The sequence below is a fragment of the Paralichthys olivaceus genome, chromosome 24 (genome assembly GCF_024713975.1).
Source record: "Paralichthys olivaceus isolate ysfri-2021 chromosome 24, ASM2471397v2, whole genome shotgun sequence".
Classification (NCBI taxonomy): domain Eukaryota; kingdom Metazoa; phylum Chordata; class Actinopteri; order Pleuronectiformes; family Paralichthyidae; genus Paralichthys; species Paralichthys olivaceus.
In genome coordinates, this window is record NC_091116.1 from 5,510,669 (window position 1) to 5,536,247 (window position 25,579).

The 25,579-nt window shown below is 41.4% G+C and overlaps 1 protein-coding gene across 5 annotated transcripts in view; it reads left to right on the top strand.

Moving 5' to 3' along the window:
• cfap221 (cilia and flagella associated protein 221) overlaps nucleotides 1-25,579 on the top strand; it is a 103,486-nt gene that overhangs the window by 20,180 nt on the left and 57,727 nt on the right. The window contains exon 26 of one of the 5 annotated variants that reach the window (XM_069521268.1): nucleotides 24,864-24,922. The exons of the other annotated variants lie outside the window; for them this stretch is intronic. Within the exon in view, the coding sequence (XP_069377369.1) occupies nucleotides 24,864-24,907 (44 nt within the window). The 3' untranslated portion in view covers nucleotides 24,908-24,922. Of the gene's footprint in view, nucleotides 1-24,863; nucleotides 24,923-25,579 lie in introns of those variants that run through there. 5 annotated transcript variants of the gene reach the window in all.

The following is a 25,579-nucleotide window of genomic DNA, read 5'->3' on the forward strand; positions in this document are numbered from 1 at the left end:
AGCGTGAGCGCTGGAGAAGAGAAAAAGCTTTATTTTAAATTTAAGACGCAAAATGGCAGCAGAGAATCAGAAAGGTGATTTACTAGCTGCTTGTTGTTTACCACTAATTAGCTTAGTAACCACAGCACAAACACTGAAGTAAGCTTCGCAGGCTCCGAGCTATCTTTCCAATTACTGAGCCAGAAAAGCCCTTTGTAGCCAACTGTATTCCCTGTGAGTGTTTGCAGTACTACAATACTGTAACACCTCTTTCTTTATTTAAAAAATATTCTCTTTACTCTCGTTTGATTTCATTATGTTGAATCCTCTGAGATCGGGCCTGCTTTTGCAGGGAAACCTGGTCAGGATGTGAAAATGAGAGAAAGGAGGGTTTTCACTGGATTTAACATCAAAATATAAGATTTTACATATTTACAGTCAGTTTTTTTTACAGTAGCAGCAGAAGGAAACTCAAACGAGTGAGCTCATCACTCTCATCTTGTGATGTCCCTCCAATTAGAGAATATCCATCATCCCTGTCAGTCTCTTTATGCTGCATGGACTTCGCAGTGTACGCACACAGTGTACGTACTTATTACTGCCGAACAGATACAACAGGATCTGAGGAAACTGCGTCAGGGTTTATAACGTAGCAGCATTTACTCACCTTATCATCTGTTCTTCACTAATGCTGCAGACTTTCAGTCGGCCTTAAGAAGTCGTTCTGTGAGATCCTGATGTTGTTGCTCTTTTTGTGAAAGGCTTTGTAATTCCAGTGCTGCTGCGTTAACCAGGCAGGGAGTTGGAAGTTAGATCATCAGAAGAGATTGTGAATTTTCTGGAGAGAAGAAAAGAATGTGTTTGCTGCCAGATGTCGCTGCTTCCAGATGCTGCTGACAGAGTACATGTTGACAAGACTGATTAAGCCTCGTAGCACAAGCAGATGAATTCATCGGAAAAATTCAGCAAGGCATTCTGTTATTTCAAAAGTAGAGTGTTCAGTGTCTAACCACAGTCGAGACAAGGGGCCGCCAAAGTTTTGGTTCGTGTTTAATTTGACTCACCTTAATATATCATATTTTATACCTTCAACTGTTTTCAGACGTGACACCGGTGTCGACCCTTATCGCTAAAAGCTCTGAAATCCGGTAATTTTGCCAGGTTGTCAGAGTCCTCTCACTCGCTGTATTCTCACATGGGCTCCTTTTATTTTCACATTAATTGGACATTTTACTCGGGGGCTGGGAGGAAAGTTTCAGAAATTGTCCAGAGTTCATTGCATTAGTAAAAACATGTATAATATCTATGTGCAGAAAAGTTGGACTTAATAATCAAGTATTGAAGAATTAAAGATGCATGTTCTTCTCTGGCTATTATCTTTCATCCCAAGATAATTCAAGTAATTTTCATTTATAGAGTCACAAACCATGAATTTCCCTCAGAGATCTTTTCATGACACTATCCTTAGACTGACTGAGCTCTGTTAAATGAGCCAGAGGTTAATAGGAGTTTGTGTGTGACTGTCACAATCACAATGGCAGAATACATTTATACCAGAGACTTGGGTGATGAACAATCAAAGACAGATTGTGGGAGAAGAAAAGATCCTTTAGGGAAGAGAGAAGATACTTAGAAATTAATCATCCGTTAAAAAAAAGAAAAGCAACACTACTCATTAGTCTTTAGTAACATGTTTGATTATATTTAGGCAACTGACCAGGGGCCAGGTTGATCTCTTTAGCATGCATGGTGTTGAAGATGTTTTTTAATGTACAGTCCATTAGATCCATGCACACTCCTGCAGACTGCTGGCAGCAATCACACTAATTAAGAATTTAATTAGCACCCTGCTAAGACTTTATGGCTTTTCTACCCTTTGTTTTTCTCTGCACAGAAAAGAAAAGCTTCACTTAAAACTCTCTCTGTATATTTCCATCATATATCTACCGACAGCCATCACTTAATGCATCAGCTGCTCTCACTGCTAACTAGAAATATTCGGTACGCTCCGCTTCACACATGCACGGTGGGGAAAATGCACAGAATATGAATTAAAATCCAACATATTTTTGATAATGTAATATAATGCTAATGTATTCCTTCAGCTCGTGCAAAACAGACAGTTTTATGCCCAAAATTAATTGAATGCAGCAGCTACTGATCGTCATCGATGCACAAGGTCAAACCATTCGCGGTGACGACTGACATTGCAAAATTGAGTGAAAAATAAACTCTTGACAGTGCGAGTGTCTTTGCCTTGTGCTCAAATGATAATTAGGGTTTTTTTGGGGGGGGGGTTTGGCTTCATTCCTCTCTTTTTCCATCTGACGGTTTTTTTAATTGAAAGAGCTTCATTTTTGTTTCCTGCTATGCACTGGGCATTCTGCCCTAATTGCAGATCACAGTGCGTTTGGTGAACCTCGTTCTCTACCTTTGAAAGAACTCTCTCTGCTTTTCAGTCGTGTTCAACGCGACCTTCAGAAATATTTTCCCTTTATGTCCAGACTCATATTTTTCATAATCAATTGCACGAGAAAGCAAAGCAGTTTAATTAATAGTGTTTTGACAGTAGCTGCAAACTGTCCCAGCCATCAAAACCACCAAAAATCGGAGATAATGAAAACTCAACTTGTTGAAAGTTCCCTTCTGTGTAAATGCTGGGGTGTCTGCTTCCACAAAATGAAAGGAGTTTGAGCTCCGTTTCTTCCAGGGAGAAATACTTTAATTTGAGTTTTAACAGTTTAGTGCCTTCAGTAAACACATCACTATTCTATTCTGTCAGGAAATCCAGGCTGAGTGACTGTGGATTGTTGTAAGCACAGTGTGGGATAAAGGGAGTGTGGAACATTAATGGTGTTTGCCCTCCCTGGCTTTTAGACTTGTTTCTTATTTCCCAGGATGATGCCAAGCAAGATCAATTCTCCCTTTTTTAATTTACACATTAGATCCACCAACATTGAGGATCTGCTCACACACCACATACGTCCTGTGTTACACGGACACTGTAAAGAAAATGTGTTGTGTTTGTGTTTTAGAGCATTTCCAAAACAACATGACCAGCTTACTGATATTTGCATCTTGACAAAGAGCAAATAATGATCAGGTGAGACAGATGTGTAAATAATTGAAAACATACAAACATCTGTATGTGCTTGCGAGGGTTGAGAAGCTACTAAGGCTACAACAACTCGGCAACCTGTGAACCATAATAGTGTTTTTGTTTCCAGTCGGGAACAATTTTTTCCGATAATTCTGACACCACATGAATGAACTGTGTGTTCATCTGGCTGCGGAGTTTGTTTCCTGTCTGCTTCCCTTTAGTATCCCATTGACAGCAATAGCATGGCGTGTGTGTCCGGGAGCATGAAACTCAGGCACAAGGAGAGACAATTTATTTACTCTTAAACAATACGGCAATTAAATGATTCCAAATGTTGAATGGTAATTGGTCTGTATTTATGGAGGGAATAACATTACTTCAAATGATTTAATCATCTGTCAAAATGAAATTATTCCAAATATTTGATCGTGACATTTTATTAAATATCGACAACATTCCTGTTCAGCACATGCCCCCGAGGTATTGTGGTTTTGGGACAGAATGGCAGGAAGCCCAGGGCTGATTCTATCATGAAGGACAATTATTCTGGTGCATTATCACTGTGAGATATCAACAAGCCACCATCCGCTCTGGACTCATCTCATTTAAATCACGCTTGCCCTCTCTGCTGCATTTCACCTGCAGTCTGCTGTCACACCACACAAACACCTGGACAGCGCAGGAGCCACTAAATCTGCCTGCTCTGCTCCTCCTGTCACCTACACTAAAAAACTGAATACAACATCTGTAATGGCCGCGTTGTTGTATTTTTTATGAAGTAATTAGAAGAGATTTAAAAGGCAACATTGACTCTGCCAGCCGGAGTTCTCCAGGCAACTTGGTCTCAAGCCAGACGCTGCAAATTCTTAAGAATAATCGCTAAAACCTTGCAAACAACAATAAAACAGGACGGCAAACTCACGGATCTTGATGACCAACATCAGGCATATTTAGGGGACTGATGTTTATGAGTGTGTGCCTGGTCAGGGGTGTGTGGGTTACTGAATGCCAGTCTAGTTATTCTTGTGTTTGTACCATTGTGCCATTTTGATTGTCACACCTCTTTATGCTGTTAATTGGCATCCGTTATGATAGGACACACCTGCTGCATTCGAAGTCCATGTTCCAGGTCGTGTTTCTGTAATGTTCCCTACCCCGCCGTGTATTAAATCCCACTATGCTCTCAGCGCTTTTCTGATTTATTTAAAGATTGAAACGGTTGGTGTTGCTCACAAGCTCCATCTCCGTGGCCTCAGGCGCACGTCGGCCATCTGCAAACGAGCCCGACGAGCCTGCAACTTGATTTAACCCTGGCACTCCGTTTCACTATCGTCTAATCTGCGGAGTCAGGTGATGATGTGAGGGGAGGGACGCAACACACCTAATGGGGCATTTCGCCGCGGGCGCGCAAACATCAGGGGTGACCTCGGGTGAGAGAGAGAGGACACGAGAAGGTCAAAAAAGAGATTACGCAGCGTGCCGAAGGGCAAAGGAGAGGAGAGAATGTGATGGAGGTGTCAAGACTCCTGTCTCCGTTCTGATTCCAGGTAAGATTCAATAATTATCCATCATCGCGTCGCTACATTGACGAAGGCCGCAGCGTGACAGCCACCTTTTAAATATGTGGAATGCTTTCAATTAAAGCCAGCTTTAGAGCTGCCTAAGTGGGATTTATGCAGCTGGGCTTCATCTCTGTGTGTGTGTGTGTGTGTGTGTGTGTGTGTATTCCAGGAGGGATTAAGGCCCATCGCACAGTTTTAATCTCAGATACAGATTATGACTCTGGTTTCTACGAAAGGCTTCACTACTGTGAGATGCAGCGGCAGTAGGAGTCCGGTGCGGTCAGGATTTGACACGCTCACCTTTCATTTGTCGTCCGTGTTTTTAACATGCAACAGTACAGATTCTTCACTTCTATTTCCTCCACCAAACAAACCCCCAGAGCAGATGTGACGATGACAAGTGAGAACGTGATGAGACGGCATCAACTTCAGCTCTTGTTTAACCCCTATTAACATGTTCCCGTTAATTGCAGTGTGAGAAAAATTAAATTTCACACTTCGACGCCCATTTATGATCAACATTTTTCCAACAATCTATCTTTTTGTTTTGTTTTTGCGACATAAAAATGAATTTCTCCTGAAAGTCAGTACTTTGCCTTCTGTCAACAAAAGCTGCTAAACCTAAAGAGTCTTATTCACTCCCTCCACGTGCCCACGTTCCCTGTGCCACTCTGGGGCTTCAGACCTGCAATTGTTCTGTCACAAGCCCACTTTTTTTGAAGCCTCCGGCTCCACAGTCATGGTCGATTTCCTGACCGCTTATAGAGATTTGCTGGTTGGATGGAAGAGTGCTCGACAGACTTTCAGTGCGGGCTGACCTACTGGCTGCTATTGCATGTGGAAGGAGCTTAGCTAATGGTGTGTTTGCTGAGCCAAAGCTAGAGTAAGACGTGCAGTGACTCTCTTACCCACTGTATATGTTCATAGTGTTTAGAGATTTTTTTTGTGTGTGTGTAGTCTTTCTTTCTTGCAACAGGTTTTGTGAGATGACCGGTATTTTTTAACTTGTTTTTTAAATTATCGTCCACTTTGGTCCAGATTGTGGAAGCTAAAGTGTCTCATAAACCCAGTCTACTCCATGTTAGTGGATGGGACACCAAACTAAAAAGTTACAGTACACATCAAAAACAATGTTCTTAAATACGGTTTCTGTTATTTTAAACAGTTCTCATCCTCAACTGTTCATTTCCCCAGTAAGTTTGGTTTTAATTAGTGATTTGATGCTATAAAAAACAGAGTGAAAAGTCTTGATTGACAGCTGACACTGACTTGTGATTGGTCGAGCGCTTGTATTTGTGGGACAGTGCTACTGCAGCTCCATCTCCACCAACAAATGCACAAGATACATACATTTGTGTCCACCTCAACACAACATCCTCAAAACACCTATGATAGAAGAAAGTAGTTAAGCATGAGGCATACACACACACATACACACACACAGGTTGCTTTTCTTTGCAGTGTCGGAGTCTGTTTCATTTCAATCCATCAAGTGAATTTTTTCGAACCATTCAAACGCATTTAAGCATCAAAAATATTGGAAATCACCTCTGGCATGTCACCACAAATTAAATTTTACCCCTCCCAGGTTGTCGGAGGCAGCCCTCCTGATCTGGATGCACACAGTGGGTCACTCTGCCCTGCATACGTGTGCTCGAGTGCACGGGGCTCGTAATAATCTGTCGGCTATCATCACTGTCAGCGAGGCTGCTGTAGAATCCCTCTGGGATCACACTTATACACATGTGCAAGTGCACTGGAAGGCACGAGGGATGAGTGACACAGCTGCTTGGGAGAGATGGAAGAGGCTGGGGATTACTCAGGGTTACCCACTGCTATTACAGTATGTGCGTGTGTGTGTGTGTGTGTAAGAGATAGAGAGACACAGATTCATTGTTAATTTTTCTTTTCTTGGCTTTCTCACACTCACTTTCTTTCCTTTTCATCCATGTGTGTGTGTGTGTGTGTGTGTGTGTGTGTGTGTGTGTGTGTGTGTGTGTGTGTGTGTGTGTGTGTGTGCGTATTATCTAGTGTAATGTGCATTCTCTCATCTCACCTCTAACAATCCATCATGATATTTACTGCATGGCCCTTCAGATAAACACCTGATGAGAGGAAATATTGATTTCCCTGCCACACTCTCTTTCTCTCTCCCTCACCTTCACACACACACACACACCCTCCCACCTAATAAAACTCTAACCTCTGAGCCTATAGAGTCTGTGCATTCGAGAGGGTTCTGGTTCTGTTGACTGAACAGTGCATCCTGGACTACGTTCTGTATTTCTATCTGAACCCGGCATTTTCCTTGTTTTTTTTTTATGTCAGAACTGAGTCCAGTCTGAGCGGGTTTGTGCTTCTCTGTCACACAGTTGTTGTTACCATGGTCACAGCTTGGTACCTTGTCAAAGACATTACAAATGCATTGTTTTACAGTATATAGATGGATCAGAAACAGGATAGTTTTAACATACATAAATTAAATGTTTGCTGCAAAACGTTTGGCCAATGTGAGTAAACCCAACTTCAAGTGCTTGAATTAAATTTACTTCAGGAGGAACTGAGAGAAAGTATTTCACTTTTATTGACATGACAGTAGAAGAATAAATTTGGAGAGAGAATGGGGGAAGACGTGTAGCATGTAGGTTTCTTGCTGAATACCGTGGCAGTAATTCAGGTACTGTGTGGGGGGGCAGCTGCAGTACTCTGCTGTGGTGGAGACAGTTGGGATTATTTCAGTGTTTGGAAAGGAAGCTCCCCATGCACCTCCTCCCTCTGTGGTTGTTCTTTACAAACTGATGCAGGAACAGGCTGGCGGAGCTCCCAGTTGGCCTCGGGGCACCTGGGATTCCCCTGGGTAGAGTTAGAGAAAGTTGCGGTGGAACGGACACATACCTGCTCTGCTAACCTTGTAATTACTGGAACCAGGCTAAACAAGCAGGCAGGGATTTGACAGAGAGGGAGCATGATGTGAAATCATATTATTTTGCTGTACAAAACCACAACCATGCCAAGCTGTAAGCTTGTTATTTTGGTTGTGCAATCACCAGCATGTCCACACACTACTGCTCTTTTTAGAAAGTAGGGAGTCTCATTAAGATCTAGTTCTTTTTTCATATATCTGTACTTTACTTGAGTAGATTTACCTTCATGTGCTTTGGACTGTTACTCCACTTCATATATCAACAAATATCTGCAGCCTACTTTCTACTCACACATTTTCACAATTGCATTACATATTTATATTGTTTTTTTAAATATATTTGAAAGTAATAAATGATGAGAGGAGAATCGGTCCACGGATCCAATCAGAGTCGGCAGTAGACATTAGACCTTCAACAAGAGCAAAGCATGTTTGTAACATCTTCTGCAGGATTCTTTATTCATCACAGAGTCTGTATTATTCTTGTATTAATCAGAATCTACATAAAGCAAAGTAAATGATGTATTTGACTGCTGCATTAGGGAATGGGCTTCACTCAGCAAGTACTTTCACTTTTGATTCTTACTGTATATTTAAAGGCAAGTTCTTACTTTTGCTCAAGTAGAAAGGTTTACTTTAACTTGAGTAAATGCATAGATACAGAAAAGAATGTGCAAATGTGACTGCAGGAACATTCAAGTACAAAGTTTTGAAACAGTGAAATAAGACGAAACACACAAATCTAGATATCACCAGTCAAATTTAAGATTATGCAATGAGAAAAATAATTAGTGTTTATGCAGAAATCCTTCCTGTGTTCCACATGGCTCTTAAAAGTGCATCTTGTTTATGGCTTTGTGATTCTCAAAGGGAGCAGATATTGATTAAATACTGAACTCAAAGCGTATTGAGCTTATACTCCAGTGCTGGCTGCCAAAATCTACAAGTGAAATGGAGCCAGTATTGATGGTCAAAATGGAAACGGGAACACGTTGCTAACCATGTGCTTACATGACAACCCTCCCCCCCAATCCTGACGCTGTGCGCTAATGTGAAATTGACTCATTCTGATGTATTCTTACTACTCCAATTCACACCTACTCTTTTAGCACCTAACAGGCAAACCTGTTGACTGTCCCTTTTAGTTTTTATCTCGCTGGTGTTGTAGATACTCTACCAAGACCTTCCAGACTATTCTCTCTCCTTCCCTTGAAGCGTGTGGGAATGTCACATGCCTGCTGTGACATTAATTGCTGTAAACCTGCTCCCAGTTTGTGTGGGATTATAGAAAAGTAAATCACAGCTACTGTTCAAGAAAAATACTCCATGTATCACATTGATAAGCAGCAGGGGATCTTACTGCCCCTGCCTGATGCAGGACCTCTATTCCATAGCTGACCCTCATATACCACCACCTATATTCTGCTAGGAACCATTAACTCTGATAAAACTTGTATTTTACCTGATGAACTTACAGGGTTATGAGATTTTTGGGAATTGGGACTTTCTTGCTGTCCCACCGATCACGCGATTGGTGGCGGTGACTTGCGTAGAAGTGCATCAGAAAAGGCAGAGGAGGATGAAAAGACAGGCTTGGGCAGTTTTAGAACAAAACTAATAAATATAGAATCTCAAATGTACATTAACTGATGGTTTGTCTACTTGTGAGGCAGCAGAAACAAGGTTTTACATAAGAGTTTCATATATTTGCCTGTTAGGTTGGAATTTCATACTTGTTAGCAAACTGTTCAGCAGATACAGAGCTAAATGATTGATTTGAAGTAATTTGTACTCATGTTGATGGCGAATAAGGAATCCAATATATCCTATAAGCTTTTACTTTCAACCAACTCCCGAGGGAAACTTGAGGGAAAGTGCTAAATAATCCTGCTAGAGTTCCTCACACTGAACAACCCCATTTAATCCATTGTTAATTTGCCATCATCGGTTTTAGTGTGCAAGCGTGAATATATAATTTCTGGACTTTTAAAAACAATATACCTGAGAACAATCTACAGGGCGGTAATGCCAGCAGAAGCCAGTTTCCTGTAGGAGCTGCTCAGTCACCAGCTGCTGAAGATTTCTGTTGAAATATGGAAGCATACAAGTCCTGACAAAGCCTTTTCCTGGTTAAACATCAAGTTTAAATGAGTGCATGCTCCAAAAGAGAAGGCTGATGTTGGAGTGTGAGTTCTCCAAGGTGTTGCTTTGTGACACCACCACAGACTGTTGCTCTGTAATGAGCTGAGAAACTGTAGCCCACTCCTTGGTTCTCCAGCGGCTGTGACTGTAACACGGCTCGAGCTATTTTTGACGAGAGCTGACTACGTGTCCGCTCGGCTCGGAGAGAAAAAAGGGCGAGGACAACAGAGCGGCCAGACTGTGTGCTCTGGCACCTGGTCATCCGACAAGCTCATCGCTCGGGTTCGTGTTTTCTCAGGCAACATTCCCGAGAACATTTTATTTATTTTCACACAGATGTCACAGGCATGATAAATACAGTCATCTGCTATTTATTGTGTTGTATTTCCAATGATGCCCTATTGTTTGTTCTGCAGCGCGTAGTCAATTATCCTCAATTCACTTGACATTGAGCCTTTGCCTGATTAGTATAGAAGGAAGCTACTTTGTTTGACTTACCATTACTGCGGAATGTATTCAGGAGAGTGTATATATTTACAGCTGCTTCAAATCCAGTGAAAACTATTTTGCGAAACCTGGCATCTACACAAAAGTAATTGTTTTCTTACTTTGAATCGATATGTTGCATTCCCCCCCCCTTTTTTTTCTGGCATCCGCTCATTTACATTTTGCCACTTTGTGAGTCTTTCAGGGTTGGACACGCCCAAGCAAAGCAGGTATTTCAGCACTGTCCACACAACACTGAGTTGTGTGGAGAGCATTGTTGCTGCAGGAGCGAGGCTCTGCATGTAAGTGATGAGTGCAATCTGTCTTCTCTGCATCGTCTGCCGGCTACAGATCAGCAGCTCGTGGCGGCTGGTGGAATCTGGTGGGTGACTGAAACGCAACAGCTGATGTTTCCATGATGCAATCCCGGCATAAAGTGGGAAAGCACATCAGCAGCAGCTCGACAGTTGCTTTCATTTAGTTGTTGTTTACCGAGCAGCTCAGCCCGTGGGCGCATGTGCACGATTCTACAAGGAGGGGGATGCTGTGCAAATGTGATCTGCACAGACGCTGCGCAAAGTTAAAGCCTGTCACCCCCAGTAGAAGTGTTGTGTTTCCAAACAGCGGAAAAACAGAAGTAAAATCCTCTTTTAAATTAATTGCTGATGTGAATGGAAACCTGGAACAGATGGCTGCACTTCTTTGTTTGTTTACTTGTAGTCAGGGGCGGCTGTTGCTGTTCATTTTCTTCTATGTTTTATTTATCCTGAACAAACTGCAAATGTAAAATGCATCACTTCCTGGAAGCCGGAGGATTCTTCCCAGGAAAAGGCCGACCAGTCCAGACACAGGCAGATTTCAACACTCACTGTAAAAGCTTTTACGTCCTGGATACAGACAGTTTCATTATTGTTTTATATCCGATGGTAGAAAAAGACAGCAAAATGGAAAAGCTGTAAAAATTAGACCGGCCCGTATCAATATTTATACGTATGCTCAATGGATCAAATCACCATAAATAATGTGATCATGGGCGGTTCTAGTGATGAAAAAACTTTGGGGGATTTCGTAAAGTTTGAACAGTATTCACTTTGACTTAGATTTAATTGGTTGAAGGTCACGTTGAACTTGTATAAATCTGGAAAGTTAATGGAAGTTAATGAGTTAATGACAAAATCCTAGGAAGAATTGTTCTTTATTAAATATTCTGCATTGATTATGTAAAGTACAAACATGAGCTGTTGCAAAGCAAGCAGACTTACCGCTGGAAGTGGAATTTAATTGCCTTTTACTTTTCCAGAAGCATCAAAGCAGCATATGACAGAAACATGGAGTGCACCCGGTCATAGCAGCATATTGCAAAGGTTTCCAAATGGCATTTTGATTTGCATGTTTCCTCCTGCCAACAAGAATGAGCAATTAAGGCGTGTTGCAATCAAGGAAGACGTCAGCGTTCGGCGAAAAAGCACACACTGTGGCTCAACCCTCAATTAACACCTTCGCTCACTGCTCCTGGCTCCCCAGTAATTGTTTGCAAAGCCCTCACTACCAGATTAAATCCAAAATATGGTGTGTATGTGTACACCTCTCTGAGTCACTCAAATAAATACACAATAAGCAAAAGCAAACACTTCTATTCACATTCTGACACAGTGAAACAGGCCAAAAACACAAAACTTGTTCAAGCTATATGTTCTGTCCTGTCTTTTATTTATATTTTGAAAAGTCCTCCAGCTCAGCAGAGGTCCTGCACACACACACACACACACACACACACACACACACACACACACACACACACACAGCATGTGAAGGCCTCTCAGCTATTCCTGCTCCTTCCATTACAGAGCAGCAACACTGTGCATTTGCTGATGCACTACACTTAATGGCAGAAAGGTATAAGCCCGCTCTGTTTGGAGAAGAACTTTGGTGATGATGTAGTGTCTGAGTTTGCAGAATGGACTCTGTGGAGAGTCTGCGCTGTCGCTGCATGTGATGGAAAGTCAGAAAGTGCAGTCGAATAATAACTTACAAAGAAACAAACACACCAGGCAGCCCATCCGTTCTATAATGCACTAACATAATGTTCTCTCCTGCACTAATGATGTCTAAACTATTATTCATCGGCTCTTGTTGAGACATGTCTTATTTAATTTATAGAAATAATACAATTTCCAGGAATACACTTACTCAGCCCCAGTTAGAGAAGCATTTCAATACCTCTCTCACAAGTATGAAGCTTCAGCTCAGCTGATCACCTCTCAAGTTCACATGTTCTCTGAGCTGGGCATGCTGACTTCCTGAAGTCCAGGCAACCAGCAGAGACTTTTAAGTCCTGCTCATGACAGCTTGAAACAGCGAGGTTATTTTGCAAAATCAATTCATGTCAGTGGAAATTGCTACAATCAGTGGATTCCTTTTAGACAGTGCAGTTAATAGCTTATGCCTCATTCAGGTTGCACGATTTTTGGCCAGACTGCTCCACTTAAAACATGTTGGAACTCGCATAATGAAGCCTGATGTTAGATTCATCACTAGTCACTATTTCTTGCAGGCTAAAGATCTAGACGACCTGATGACATTACCAGTCAGTCATGTAGTATGAACTCTTCTGTCGCAGTATTAACTGAGCCATTAGAGAGGCCTTTATCATGACAATGAAAGTCTAGCAACAGAGAGGTAAGTTGGGGAAGAGACAGTCGATGACATGAAGTCCCACCTCACCTACCAGACAAGCTAACCGGGGCACCCCATGTCACTGTTATTAAACTTTTATTCTTCTGCCGTTACCTTGAAGAGAACCTTCACTTAAACCTATTTTTAGCAGATTCCCACAAATCCAACAAAGTCCTTTTTAGTCCTGTAAGATGGTGCATCACAGCTGGTTTAACAACATCGTTTAAGTCTGCGGACTTCGGAGTCGGGGATGAAACTTTCAGAAGAAACAACTTGAAAACTGTCCTCCAGTCGGCCTCAGCTATTAAGTTCCCTTTGACTTCAGTGGGCTGGCCACTCTGTTTGTTTTGTTTCTGTAATGGGCTCCATTGAAGGATTTCCTTTATTCTCCTCCTCTGGGGGAATAAATAGAGGCGGCAAAATGAGAGGAGACAGACGAAAAAATAAGGATGGAGGAGGAGCTCCACTCTCGTCTCCACTTGTTCATCACTGGACAGAAATGTTTGATGTGGAGTCCAATAAATACAGTTGATAGATTGAGTGTATGGATAGACAGAGAGAGGGAGAAAGAGAATAAGAGAGCGGCCTTTCCTCTCTCTGCCCAGCTGCAGGTATAAGAGCACTGAGCCTTTCAGAGGAGACATGATTTATTTAAAGCAGTTTACATGAGGGAGCAACATCACGCAGATTGCTTCTCATCTAATTCTTATTCCTTTCTTTTAAAGTCGGGATACCTCCCTTAAAAACGCGCTAAAAATAAACACGTGGCAGTCCCACATTTTATTTCTGTCCTGTGCTGATGCTGATGTAGCGCCACTCTGCTCCCCAGAAGATTAGTTCTGTTTCAGTTGTCGTGCATGATTGAATCAACCTGGCCAAAACAGGGAGGGGGAAGACAGTGAAAACAAAACAAAAGAAATACATAAAACATGCACAATGAATAGAAACACCTCAAAAACATGCCAGGTGAATAGAGACAGAAACAAGAGATGAAACAAACAACTATTGAATGGTTCTCGGAGCAATTTGCAAACATATGCAGGTTGGTGCAATGTGGATTTTTTCTTTTTCTCTTTTCAGTCGCAGATGCCAAACCGAGACTTGGCAAGCATGCGTCCATCTGCTCATAAACTTTACTTCAGTGTCAGTTTTTACAGGGAATAAAGGGAAACTCTGCCCATTTTTACACAGAAAGGTCAATTCGATCGTCAGCCTGTGAAAACCAGACAGAGGAACCACTTCACAAACAAGGTTGAAAGATGAATGTCTCATAAAAGGTGTTACAAAGTTGCATTATGGGAACTGTAGGATTCTACAGTTGGGCTTGATTTCTGGATAGTCGGAGGAAGTGGAGACATGTCATCCATCTTTAAAAACAGTCTACAGGGACTAAAAGTCAGGATATCTCTGCATCTGCTGCTTAGGCTTTTACAATTTCTCTTTTTAGTCCCCTGAGACTAAACTGAATTGCAAATGTCTGTCCTTTGGAAAAGCCCAGTAGGGATCACTGTTGGTGTTGCATGTTGTTCTCCTGGCCCATCGTGTTCTCATGCGGTGTAAATTATTTCCAGCACAGCAGAAAACACCTGCAGTGAAAGTGTGATGTGGGCGTCAGTGTTCTGAGCAGGCAGAGGAACCAATTTCTCCACTGTCAGCCTCAATTGTCCAGAACACAGTGCATAGGACTGCAGCTACATAAAGTAGGGGGGGCTTGACTTGGACTATTCTGTCTTTTCTCATTGTCTCTCATTGTCTCTTACAATCCCTCTCTCTATATGTGCAGAAGCAGGTAGATGACAGGATTCATAAAGATCGAGAGAATTCATTTCTCAAACAAAACAGATATGACAGAGTCTCGGAACGCACGATCTTCCACTCCGACGTGTCCACAAACAGAAGACTGACACGTCAAGACAACGTGTCTTCCTGCTAATTATCCCCCTTTTTTGTGTCAATACCACAGAAGCTCGGCCTGATTGTACTTGGGCAAGACAAACGCCTAAACCATGTTCCTTCATTAACTGGCTTAAACAAAGAAGTGGGGATGTCGTTTGTGAATTAAGTAATTTATCTTCAGACTGCATGGAATGTCTTCAGTGGGAGGTTATAATAATAATAAACTTTAGTTCTACAGCACCTTTCATACAAGAAATGCAGCTCAAAGGTCTTTTCATACAATATAGATACAAATAAAAACGTGTTAAAATGTAATTCATATGAGATAATAAGTTTTAATTACACATGTTAAGATTACATTTAAAAGATTAAAATTAAATAAAAAATGCATAAAAACAGAAAAGAAAACAGATTTCTGGCAAGTGCATGATCTAGTTAAAGAAAAATGTTTCAAGTTTTCTTTTAAAGACGTTTACTGAACTTGCTTCTCTGATATCTAGCGGCAGTCTTCTCCACAACTTCACAGCGTAATTTACAAAAGCGGCATCTCTGACTTTCTCCTCCTTGTATGTAAGGAGGAGAACCTTATAGTAAATCCTGTGTGTTACAGGTGACCAGTGCAGTTCAGCTAGAACTGGACTAATGGGTTTTCTCCTCTTGGTGGTCGTGCAGCGTCCTCAAGCTCTAATTCAGGCTCCACCGGCTTTTCCTTTGGTTTTCAAAAAATTCGCAATGGAACTTGAAGAAATGCTAAACTCAAAGCTATAAAACAGCAGTTTACAAACCAGTGGGTTTCCACTTACCTCCAACATCTGTTTTTAGTGTCATTTACAGCCACAGCAGCGTCAGCTACCTTCTCAGAAATACTCTGTCAATATAATCAGTTTATTTCTGCTTCCCCGCGCTATTATATCAGATTTCTAAATCCCTTGTTAGCAGAGAAGCATAATGACTTGACTGTGTTCCCAGTGCGTGTTGATGTTTCAAGCATATTAATGAATTCAGGTTTTTTGTTTGCCTGTAACGTCTACTTTCCTAAAAAAGTACCACAGAGCTGAACACAGGTTCCAGCAGTCAACCAATCCGCCTTTCTCCACTAAGCAGTAGAAAGTCTCAAGACGCAGTAGTAGTCTACCTTTGTATGTCCCACTGGCGATGAGTCAAATTGAATTTAAAAAGCAATTATAAAGCATCGAGGGGAAAAGCACCTCTTTTTCCCCTCTGAGTAATTCGGTGGTCTGCTGTTATTTATAACCTTTGTTTTTCTCTAACTTTTCCACCTGAGCCCAGTGTAACATTTATTTCTTCTCAGTAATTAGGATTGATTTAATTGTTCAGGTTTTTAATCACAACTTCCAACTATTTGGATTTCTTACTCATATTTTTGGCATTTCAATGTCGACCACCTTTTATTTGGAAAATCACAATGAGCATGAGATCAGATAGAAAAGCCTTTCTGGTGTCAAGGCTTCACACATGGAAGGTAAGCACGATGGCTGGAGCACATTAATCTGTCCGTTTCTTTGATGAAGTGCTAACAGGGATAACATCTTTTATCTCTTTGTGACTCCATTTGAAAACGCGGGGGGAGCTGCCGCTGAAAGGCTTTCGCTGCTTGCTGAAAAGCAACATAAAGCCAGAATCTGTTTTTGAGAACAGAAAGAAGCCAAAGCTGGCTCCATCTTTGCACCTTTTCTTTTTTTTACTACCTTTGATGAGTTGTTTCTTTTTTTTGGTGGGGGGTTAATTCCCCCAAGTGGAGGACTAGCGATGTTGAGACGTGCTCTCCCCGAGCAATCCACATCAGCAGGCTGCACCTTATCTCTGTCTCTCTGTCCTTCCTTCTCTGTCCATCTCACCCCATCCCTACCTCCCCCTCTGTCTTCCCGCTCCCTTATCTCCCACCAAGGCTTTTCTCTCTCCTCCCTCTCCCCTCTACCCTCCGCTCTATTTCAGTTTCCTCAGCTCATCTACCTCCGTCCTCTTCCCCACCACCCTCTTCTTCTCACTCTCCCCTCAATCTCCCCATTTAACCCATACCACTCTCCCTGCACACACACACACACACACACACACACACACACCAGTCATTTCCTTCACAGCTGGAATTGTTTGATCCAACTTTTCCCTTTTCACACCAGAACTTTCTTACATCCAACTTTCCAATGATAGGGTAGGACTCATGTAATAGGGTAGGATAAATATAATAAAGAGATCCTCATTTTCATGCAAATGACTCTACTGTCAGTAATTAATTACTGAGGTGTCACGCTGGTTCTGTCAATCAATGTAGGGAAAAAGAGTTTAATTGTATTTTGGTGGGGGGGTTGAAATAAATATCAGACCAGAAATCCGTGCCTTGTAGATATAAGATTTATTTAATGGATCAAAAGAAAGCATTTATTAAAAAGAAATTCTCAAAGTACAAAAAATAGCTTTGTCACTCGGGTGTCAGTCTGAACGCTTCCTACAAACTCGACACTGTATTTCTGTATCGTGCCAGTTTGAATAGAGCTGCACATTGATCTTGATTCATATTCCACTCGGGCTCACTTCTATTACTACAATCCTGCAAGGACAAGCAGTATTTTAGCCCCGAAGTCCTTAAGGATAACAGATCTCTCTTCTAAATACTTTATCTACAATTGCAGAGATGTGACTGCCTTCCTCATTTACATATTGTCATTTCACCTAAATCAAAATATTCTGTGTTCTTTTCTCTAACGTCTTCCTCCATACTACACACTTATATACTAACTCTACAATCACCAGTGTACACGCATTTGAAGACTAACTACTTGTTTAAGCTGCATCGCCTTCATTTGTCATTATGTCACATTTTTTGGTGCAGCTGAAAGCAATTCCTCCATTTCCCTTTTTAGATCAAGTATTTATTGTGAGAAAAAAACTATAATACAAACAATGCAAATTGCCTTCATGTAAAAAAAATTGACTGTATTAAGTATGAATGCAACAAATTGAATCACCACTCCAGCATAAGCACACACAAAAAACATGCTCAGAGTAATTGTATTATGTTGTATTTCCCAAATTGTCAAACTATTCATTTAAAGAAAATATGCAGAATCCACTCATGGCATATAATTTGATATATATATTTATCACTCTATACCAAATATATTACTGTTATCCAGGTTTTTTATGTTGAAGCTAAACGATCTTTTGGTGTTTTATTCATGCAATTAAATAAATTGACCTGTTGACCTGTTGATGTTTTCAACAGAGAGCGAGAAGTTGGTCCTCGAGATTTAATAATAAATATGTCATCGTCTGCATATCAGTGTAACACTTTAAAACTCTAATCTATAAAGAAAGCAAGTACGTTTTCTGTAAGTTTAAATGTTGGATGGTTTTTTTCAGTAAATAACATCAACCACAAATTGTGAGGTTTGAGAGCGATGGTGTTTTCTTACCTGTTTGGTCACCTGACAAGAACTAGGGTTGGAGTATAGTTGCACCGTTAATGTTTGACAATAAGAGTAGCTGCGAGTTTGGTGCCTTGCTTAAGAGCCTTGCGGCAGCATATTTGTCTTCCTGCTACTGAGTTCCTTCTGGACTACAACTGCATTTTACACTGATGATCAACAAAGCACTGTTTTCTACCTTCCAGCACGGACTACCTGCCCTGTGACTGAAAAATTAAACCGTAAATCTCTGTATTGACCTAACTGGAGCAGATCAGTCAGTCACACCTCACTGATGAGCACTGGTTCACAGTATTGAGTGAAAGAAACACTGCAGGTTTCATTGGATTAACCTCTTAACCTCTGTCTGATCAGGGATCTCTCACACAGCTTCCAACTCAGTAAACGACAGATCTGACCGTTGCATTTTATTCTTTACGTTAATCACTTCCTCAATGCATGAATCTTATGGTGAGGCATTCTGTGAAATGACTGCAGAACCTGCACATGTTCTCTCTACGACCTTGAGTGAAGAAAGCTTTATTCCCACAAGCCACATCCCATTTAACCATAAAGACATATCTCCACTTAAAGGCAGCTGCTGTTCTTCTTCTCTTTCCTCAGCCCCGTTCATGGATGGTCATCACCGTCTACCCCTTCTACTATCGACCGAGAGAAACGAGATTGATAGAGAAGAGTCGCTGAAAATTAAACTGCAATCAGCTTTTACCTTCCACCCTGAGATGTAGCTGCCAAGGCCATGAGAAAATGCGGCTATAAATTCCAGAGTGATCTGAATAGTATATACACTTTATCATGACACATTAGCATTAGTATGGAAGACCTGTGCTTATGCTGAATGATGTTTTGACCTGTCATTAGGGCCGTGCAGCGGTGAGCCCTCTGACAGCTGACAACATTTTCCACCCCTAATTTAACAGGCCTTTAGAATGTCACCGAACCCTGCTCGAGCGAATAGCAGATACTCAGCTGCTTAAAGAGCAGCTGAATTCACTTTTTCAAATGAATATATTACACGTGCAGTCACTTTCCTCCAGGGAGGTTATGTTTTAAACCGCTATTTATCTGTCTGTATAAAGTCAGCTGGATGACGCACAAAATGTCAATATAGGCTGTTTGACTCTCCGATCGACGTTCTACTTCATGTGAATTTTCTCTTTACACAAAAAATACAGAATTCTTCACACATGACTTTTACAAATGATGTGCCTGAGAACAATGGACAATACTTGTTGAACAGTTGAACAGAAAAAACGTCTTTCATAAAAGTACATAGTCAAAGATCTTCTTTTTATAGATCAGCTCTATATACGTAATGGTCACAGGTCAAAGATCAGTGTTGAGATAGAACCAACAAAGAGTTCAACTACCAAAGCTAAAACCCCTTCACCAGTGGAACTAGGCCACGGTGCATCGCAGCCTGTCAGATTCATTATTGAGAGGATTTGAAAGTCATTCAGAAGCCGCTGGAGGTGAAATTTACATGAGGATTCTGTCAGACCCCAAACCGCTCCAACACACACACCTGACATTCAGACCTGAATGATTCACAAACTGTAGCAGCATTTAGTTTCACTAGCAGCAAGCGAGCAGGCAGTGGCTGGAAATATAGATCTGATGAATTATGGATACACGAGTCTGATGGAAACAAGGAAGCATGTTGTTCGTTGTGTTTGTTTCCCAGAGGTTCAGTCAGGATTTTGCAAAGATGAATTACTCACATAAAGATAGAAGGGCACAGTAATAAAGAATTGCTTTTGAATTGGCTCTTTTTAAAGGGATTTTTTTGTCTCTGTGTCTCATATCAATAACATTTGATTTGCAGTATGATTCCTTCGCTGTAGAAAATAATCCTGCTTTCAATTATTTACTCCGGCACCTGAGACTTAAAGGGCCAGACACAGTGGATGCAAGGAACAGCTGCGTAGCATTTAGCTGCACACGTGGGATTCAAAATGTTAATGCTTATTTTGAAGCTAAAGTGTGGCTTTAAATTAAGCTATTTTCTTTTTTCTAAGAATAAGATAAACCGTTTTATCTCTGAAACATTTTTATTATAGGTCCATGATGTTTTGCAAACAGCTCATGGTTTGGCTCTGGAGAAAAGCAGTCGAGCTCTGATGATTGAACCATAACAGCTCTGTCTCAGTAGAAAGCGCTGACCTGTGCCATGTGTCATCCGTTTCATCTCCCGTCTTGTCTTACACCATTAGAAATGCAACGAGTATTAAAATACTCAAACAAGGAATGTCTCAAAGAAATCATAAACAACTTTTGAATATAAAGTAGGTAGAGAGGGATTCCTTGCTGTTATTTTCATAATTTATTTTTCTTTCACTCACCACCGCACCATTGTCATAGATTGTTGTTTGCTGAGCACAGTGCAACCAATTTCAGCTGGTGCTCTGTTTTCCTGCTCTCAATATTCCCGTCTCATTCAATTTTTAATTGCAGCTCCCAGGATTTATACTGCACCGTCCCTCAGATCAACCCTAACCCGCTCGTTAACAGCCACGTCTGTAGATGTTGCACGGAGGACCGATTAAAAAAATGCAATGCAATCCATAAATAACAGTCTGTTGTGTAATTTGAATGGATTAGCAGGAAAGTAAAACTGAGTAAAACAGAATTCATGATGTAAAAGAGGTGTCATACACGTAGAAAGAACTTGGAATGAGTGATAAGAAGGGACACGGGTGTCAGGGAGCTGTAAACAAAAATGTCATTGCCGCAGCAGAATTTATACTTTAAATCTGCCTTCTTCATTCTTTACCCTTCACCTGAATATTAACCTGAATTCGGAGTTCATGTCTGAGAATAACTTTAGCTGCACGTAAACACTGTCCCATTGTTCAGCACATTCCACACAGGTGGATTCTTATGAGGTGAAACTCTCAAATCAGCGAAAGATTGATGTGTGGTCTGGCCGTGCAGCAACTAAAGCTCTTGATTGATGCAGCACACCGAGGAGGAGACGGCAGGGTGTTGATGAGGTGTGGCAACAACACTGAATTTTGTTGTCATAAAATAGAAAGAATGCTTTTACATCTCAGGCATGGGACCTGCTTTGGGACCACACACTGTACGAGGAGATAGAAGGAAGTGAATTTGTAGCCGTATAGAAACGACATGCTATTTTTTGTCCCTGTAATTACCGAGCCTGTGAAAACCGTATTACCATGTAATAATAGGGCCATTAGCCGTTGTTGATGACAGTGGTCAACCTTGATGCATGGCTTGCACAGTGAAAAGGCCACAGTCCTCCCTCTCTCACTTTTTCCTTTCCTCCTGCTATTGATGTATTGAACTGGAACTCGGCAGATCCGAGGAGAGGCGAGCCACTCTCCCTGCGATCCGTAATTGACGGATGATCACAGATCTGAGCTGAACAACTCTTCTGCGGAGAGGGATGTTTCTTATTACGCAGGTGCTCACACACTTTGGGACATATGGACCACAACCCATCTTGTTTCTTACTTCTCTGATCATTTCTGTCCCTGATTAGAGAAAAATCATTGAAGATTTCCTTTCATTTCGTCCACATGTCAAGAGCTTGAGGTATTGGACACAGTTGCCCCGTATCTCCTCTTCTGTTTTTAGTAGTTTTACATAGTAAAAAGAAAAACTAACTTTACTGAAATGGTTTTATTTGGCTTTGGCTCAGGAGGTAGAGCATGTTGTCCCATATCGTCAGAAAGTCTGTGGTTTGATCCCCGTCTTTTCTTCTTTCCTCGGGAAAGATACTGAACCCATTATTAGCCCAGATGTACCAAGAGTGTGTGAGCATGTGTGTTATTAAAGTGCTGTATAAAGAGCACTGCATGAGTGTGTGTGTGTGTGTGTGTGTGTGTGTGTGTGTGTGTGTGTGTGAATGGGTGAATGTGACCTTTGGTGTAAATCTCTGTGAGTGGTTGATAAGACGAGAAGAGCGCAGAATAAATGCCGTTCATTGGGCTTTAACTTTAACCATGATTGGTTTCTTGAGCTGGATTCACATATATGTTCTCATAAGTGTTATTGGAGAATATTTTTACAGAGGAGGTGAGATGCTTTTCTCAGCTCTGAGTTGTGTCTTTGAGTTTCCTATCAGGCTCCATTCATTTATTGATTTTAATTATCAGCCGTAAAAGACTTTCCATTTGTGCCGTACTTTTTCTCTTCCGATCATTCTTTCCTTTTTTCATTATTCTGTATATACGAAACATACAAAGCAAATGACGTGCGAGTAATAAAATAGCACTGTCTAAGAATATTCATACACTGTTGTCGTCCCACCACCAAGCTCTGCAGCAGCAGTTAAAGAACTTGTCATTTCCAACAAGATTTCACTAAAGGTGTGATTCTAACACACAAACACACACAGACTCGCTCCAGTCACCCAGCACTGACTGCATATCAACACAGCAGCAGTTTTCTGGTAAATGACATGAAACTATCAAGACTTCACCTCCACATCTGCCATCTGGAGATGCACATCTTCAGCTGACAACCGTGGTTACCGGCTGAAAAGGCAAATGCATGTACACATGTGCACACAGATTATTCACCTTTCATTCACATACACATTTTTGCTGTTAAACAAGTGACGGGTTTCAGTTTTGTACACAGGCAACAATGACTTTTCAATAACAGTTTCTTTTGAGGATTTCCACCTGCTGCCCACATGCCTACCAGATATGCACACGCACCCACTCACATATGAGCACAAGCAGGGCTTATGTGGATCTCGTGTTGATATGTCGATTTAGCAGCTTTAACATTTATACACAAGCAACTGTGGAAGGAGGAGAAGAAAAGGCTGAATACGTGTCTGATTGGGTTATAAATACTCTCAATATAGTCGCTGCCTCACAAGTGCACAGCAGTGTATGTTTGTGCTGTTGACGGGGGGGTGGTTGGAGTGTATGTGGATATATATATGTGTGTGTGTGACGGAGATATAGTGAGACAGAAAGAGAGAAAGGCAGAGTGTGCATTCAGAAAAATTCCATCCGGAGTGTCTTCAGCTTGCAGGGATGAAGCCTGAATATTTTATTTGACTCGAGCGAGCTCAAAAGGAGACATGGTGAGGGTAAAAAAAAAGAAAAAGAAAAAAGAAAGAAAGTGTCTCCAGCTCCTTAAAGAGCTGGTGTGTTTAAAGCTTCTCTACTTGACATGATTGCACTCTTCACTCTCTTATGTATGGGTTTTGTGTCGTCAGGCCAATTATGCAATGAAGTGTCTGCAATGACTGCTTTAAAAGAACACTCCAATCAATATGATGGGCATTTCAGCCCAAATCATAGTGCAGGAAAGAAAAGAGTTTACTTGCACAAACATATCAACCTGTGCATTGGACAAACACTGTAATCATGGCCATTCTCCTGTGGATGGAAAATGTAAAGGGGACGTGTGGTGGATGTGTCCTCGATTAAATGAAGGGCTGGGTTCACTTATTGTCTGTACTTCCTTCTGTGTGCAGTTTTCCAATTTGATCTGACTTCTATGCAAAGACATCTGCTTTCAGACATGAGCAGGAGTCCAGAGAGCACGTGATAACGCTCTGCACATTTTCTGCCCTTGTAAAATGTCCAAGTTGTTGATGTTTCTAACACGTGATGGATGCAAAACTGAATAAAACTAAACGAATATAAATATATCAGCATGAAAAAGAGGAGACATACACGTAGAAGATGTTGACAAAAATGTGTTATGAAGAAAGAAAGTCTTGTCCTACTGTAACGAGACAAACTAAACTCTAGCCTTAGTGGAATCACAGTCTGTGCCTGCTGTCTGAAAACGACTGAAGTCATCAGTGTTTCTAGCCAACTGTCCACTGGCAGTCTCAGCTCAGCATGCAGGAGAAGACGAAAAGGAAAAGTTTGCAGTGGTAAATCTGCCACTATTAGCACAGTAGAATGTAAACACATCATAGTAGAGCAGAGAACAACTGAGCAGAGGTCAGTAACTGAGTGTATTAGCTCTGTAAATGACCAAAGGTACATATTTAGTCCCTGTAGACACCAAAAGGGTGAATGTGCTTCCAAAGTAAACCAACTACCTAACCTTTCACTGGTTCAATATCCTCTTCCAACAAATTTGGTCTCTGTCTGTCCTTGTTCACATCTTCTGTGGAGCGTGTCCCACAGGGAGTGTGATATAAGTTGAAGAATATCTGCCATCTTCCACACACTCATCTTCCACTTGCTTCCCCTGAATAAGCTTCCCTGTGCATGCTGGGAAAAGCTCTCACCCCCTCATGACTCTGAAAAGGATAAGACGTAAAGGTACATCCATGTTTCTCACAAAATCAAGTCTCTATCTGGCAATTCAGAACACCTGAAAGGAATATCTTTGCCCCTGAATTCCTGAAAACTTTACTGTTATTAGATGAAAACCCTGCAACATAATTTAAAAGCATCTTCATATCAATTTTGAGGAGAATCCAGGTGCATTTTTACTAAATTCCACTTTCTGGCCCAGTCGTTGCTCCTCTGCTCTCTTGACTGCCTTGTTGTCTCTGGCTTCTCCTCTGGCATCTGGCCTCGTCCTCTCCTGACTCCAGAGAGTGCGTTCTTGCTAGGTAGCAGCTGCCAGAAGATTGGTGCTGATTCTGCCTCAGGTTTGTTCTTTTTTTTTCTTTTGCTATTCTGAATGGAAATAAAAAACCTCAGCACGGCGAGAGACACCACTGCATCTAGATTGGCATTCCACCTGACTACGTTTCTAAAGGCGTTTGAAAGAAGCACGGCAAAGACAGAGGATGGCTTGTAGCTGAGGTCGGGGGTAAGCTCTGAAAACATTTTGTCTGTTTTCTTGCTTCACATTTCTTTCTCCATTAAGACACCCACTTGCTTGGTGTTTCTCAAGGTCTTTTGTATGAATCATAAAAGCAAATCTACATGTGTGCTTAAAATCCTTTCAGTCCACCGCCATAAAAAACTCAAAGTGAGTGAATACATGGGTGGTCAATCCAAAGTAGGACCTGATCGCAATTTGATTTTATATTCTGCTTTTGAACGTTTTGGTTTAAAAGCCTAATAGATTTTTTTGTCATTATTCTACAAGATCTCAAATTCTATAAGTTTGGGCTTGTGCTTAAAACCAAAGGGATAAAAGAAAAGTTATATTGTGAGCCAAGAAGCTAAAACAGCCCCACAGACATGTTTGAACTCCAAGTACACGTGCCAATGGTGGTATCAGAAATATCACGGTGGCCAACCTCAGGAGTGTGCAGGCCCAGTGGTGACAGCTGGTGGACGTGATGATTGTGCCTCAGGTTTCCCCTTTACAGAGCTGCCGCAGATGTTTGGTCGACGGTTGCTCATTTCTCTTAATCACGCTGAGATAATGACCGTGATGGCCCACGGATTTCCCTAAAGCCCTGGTT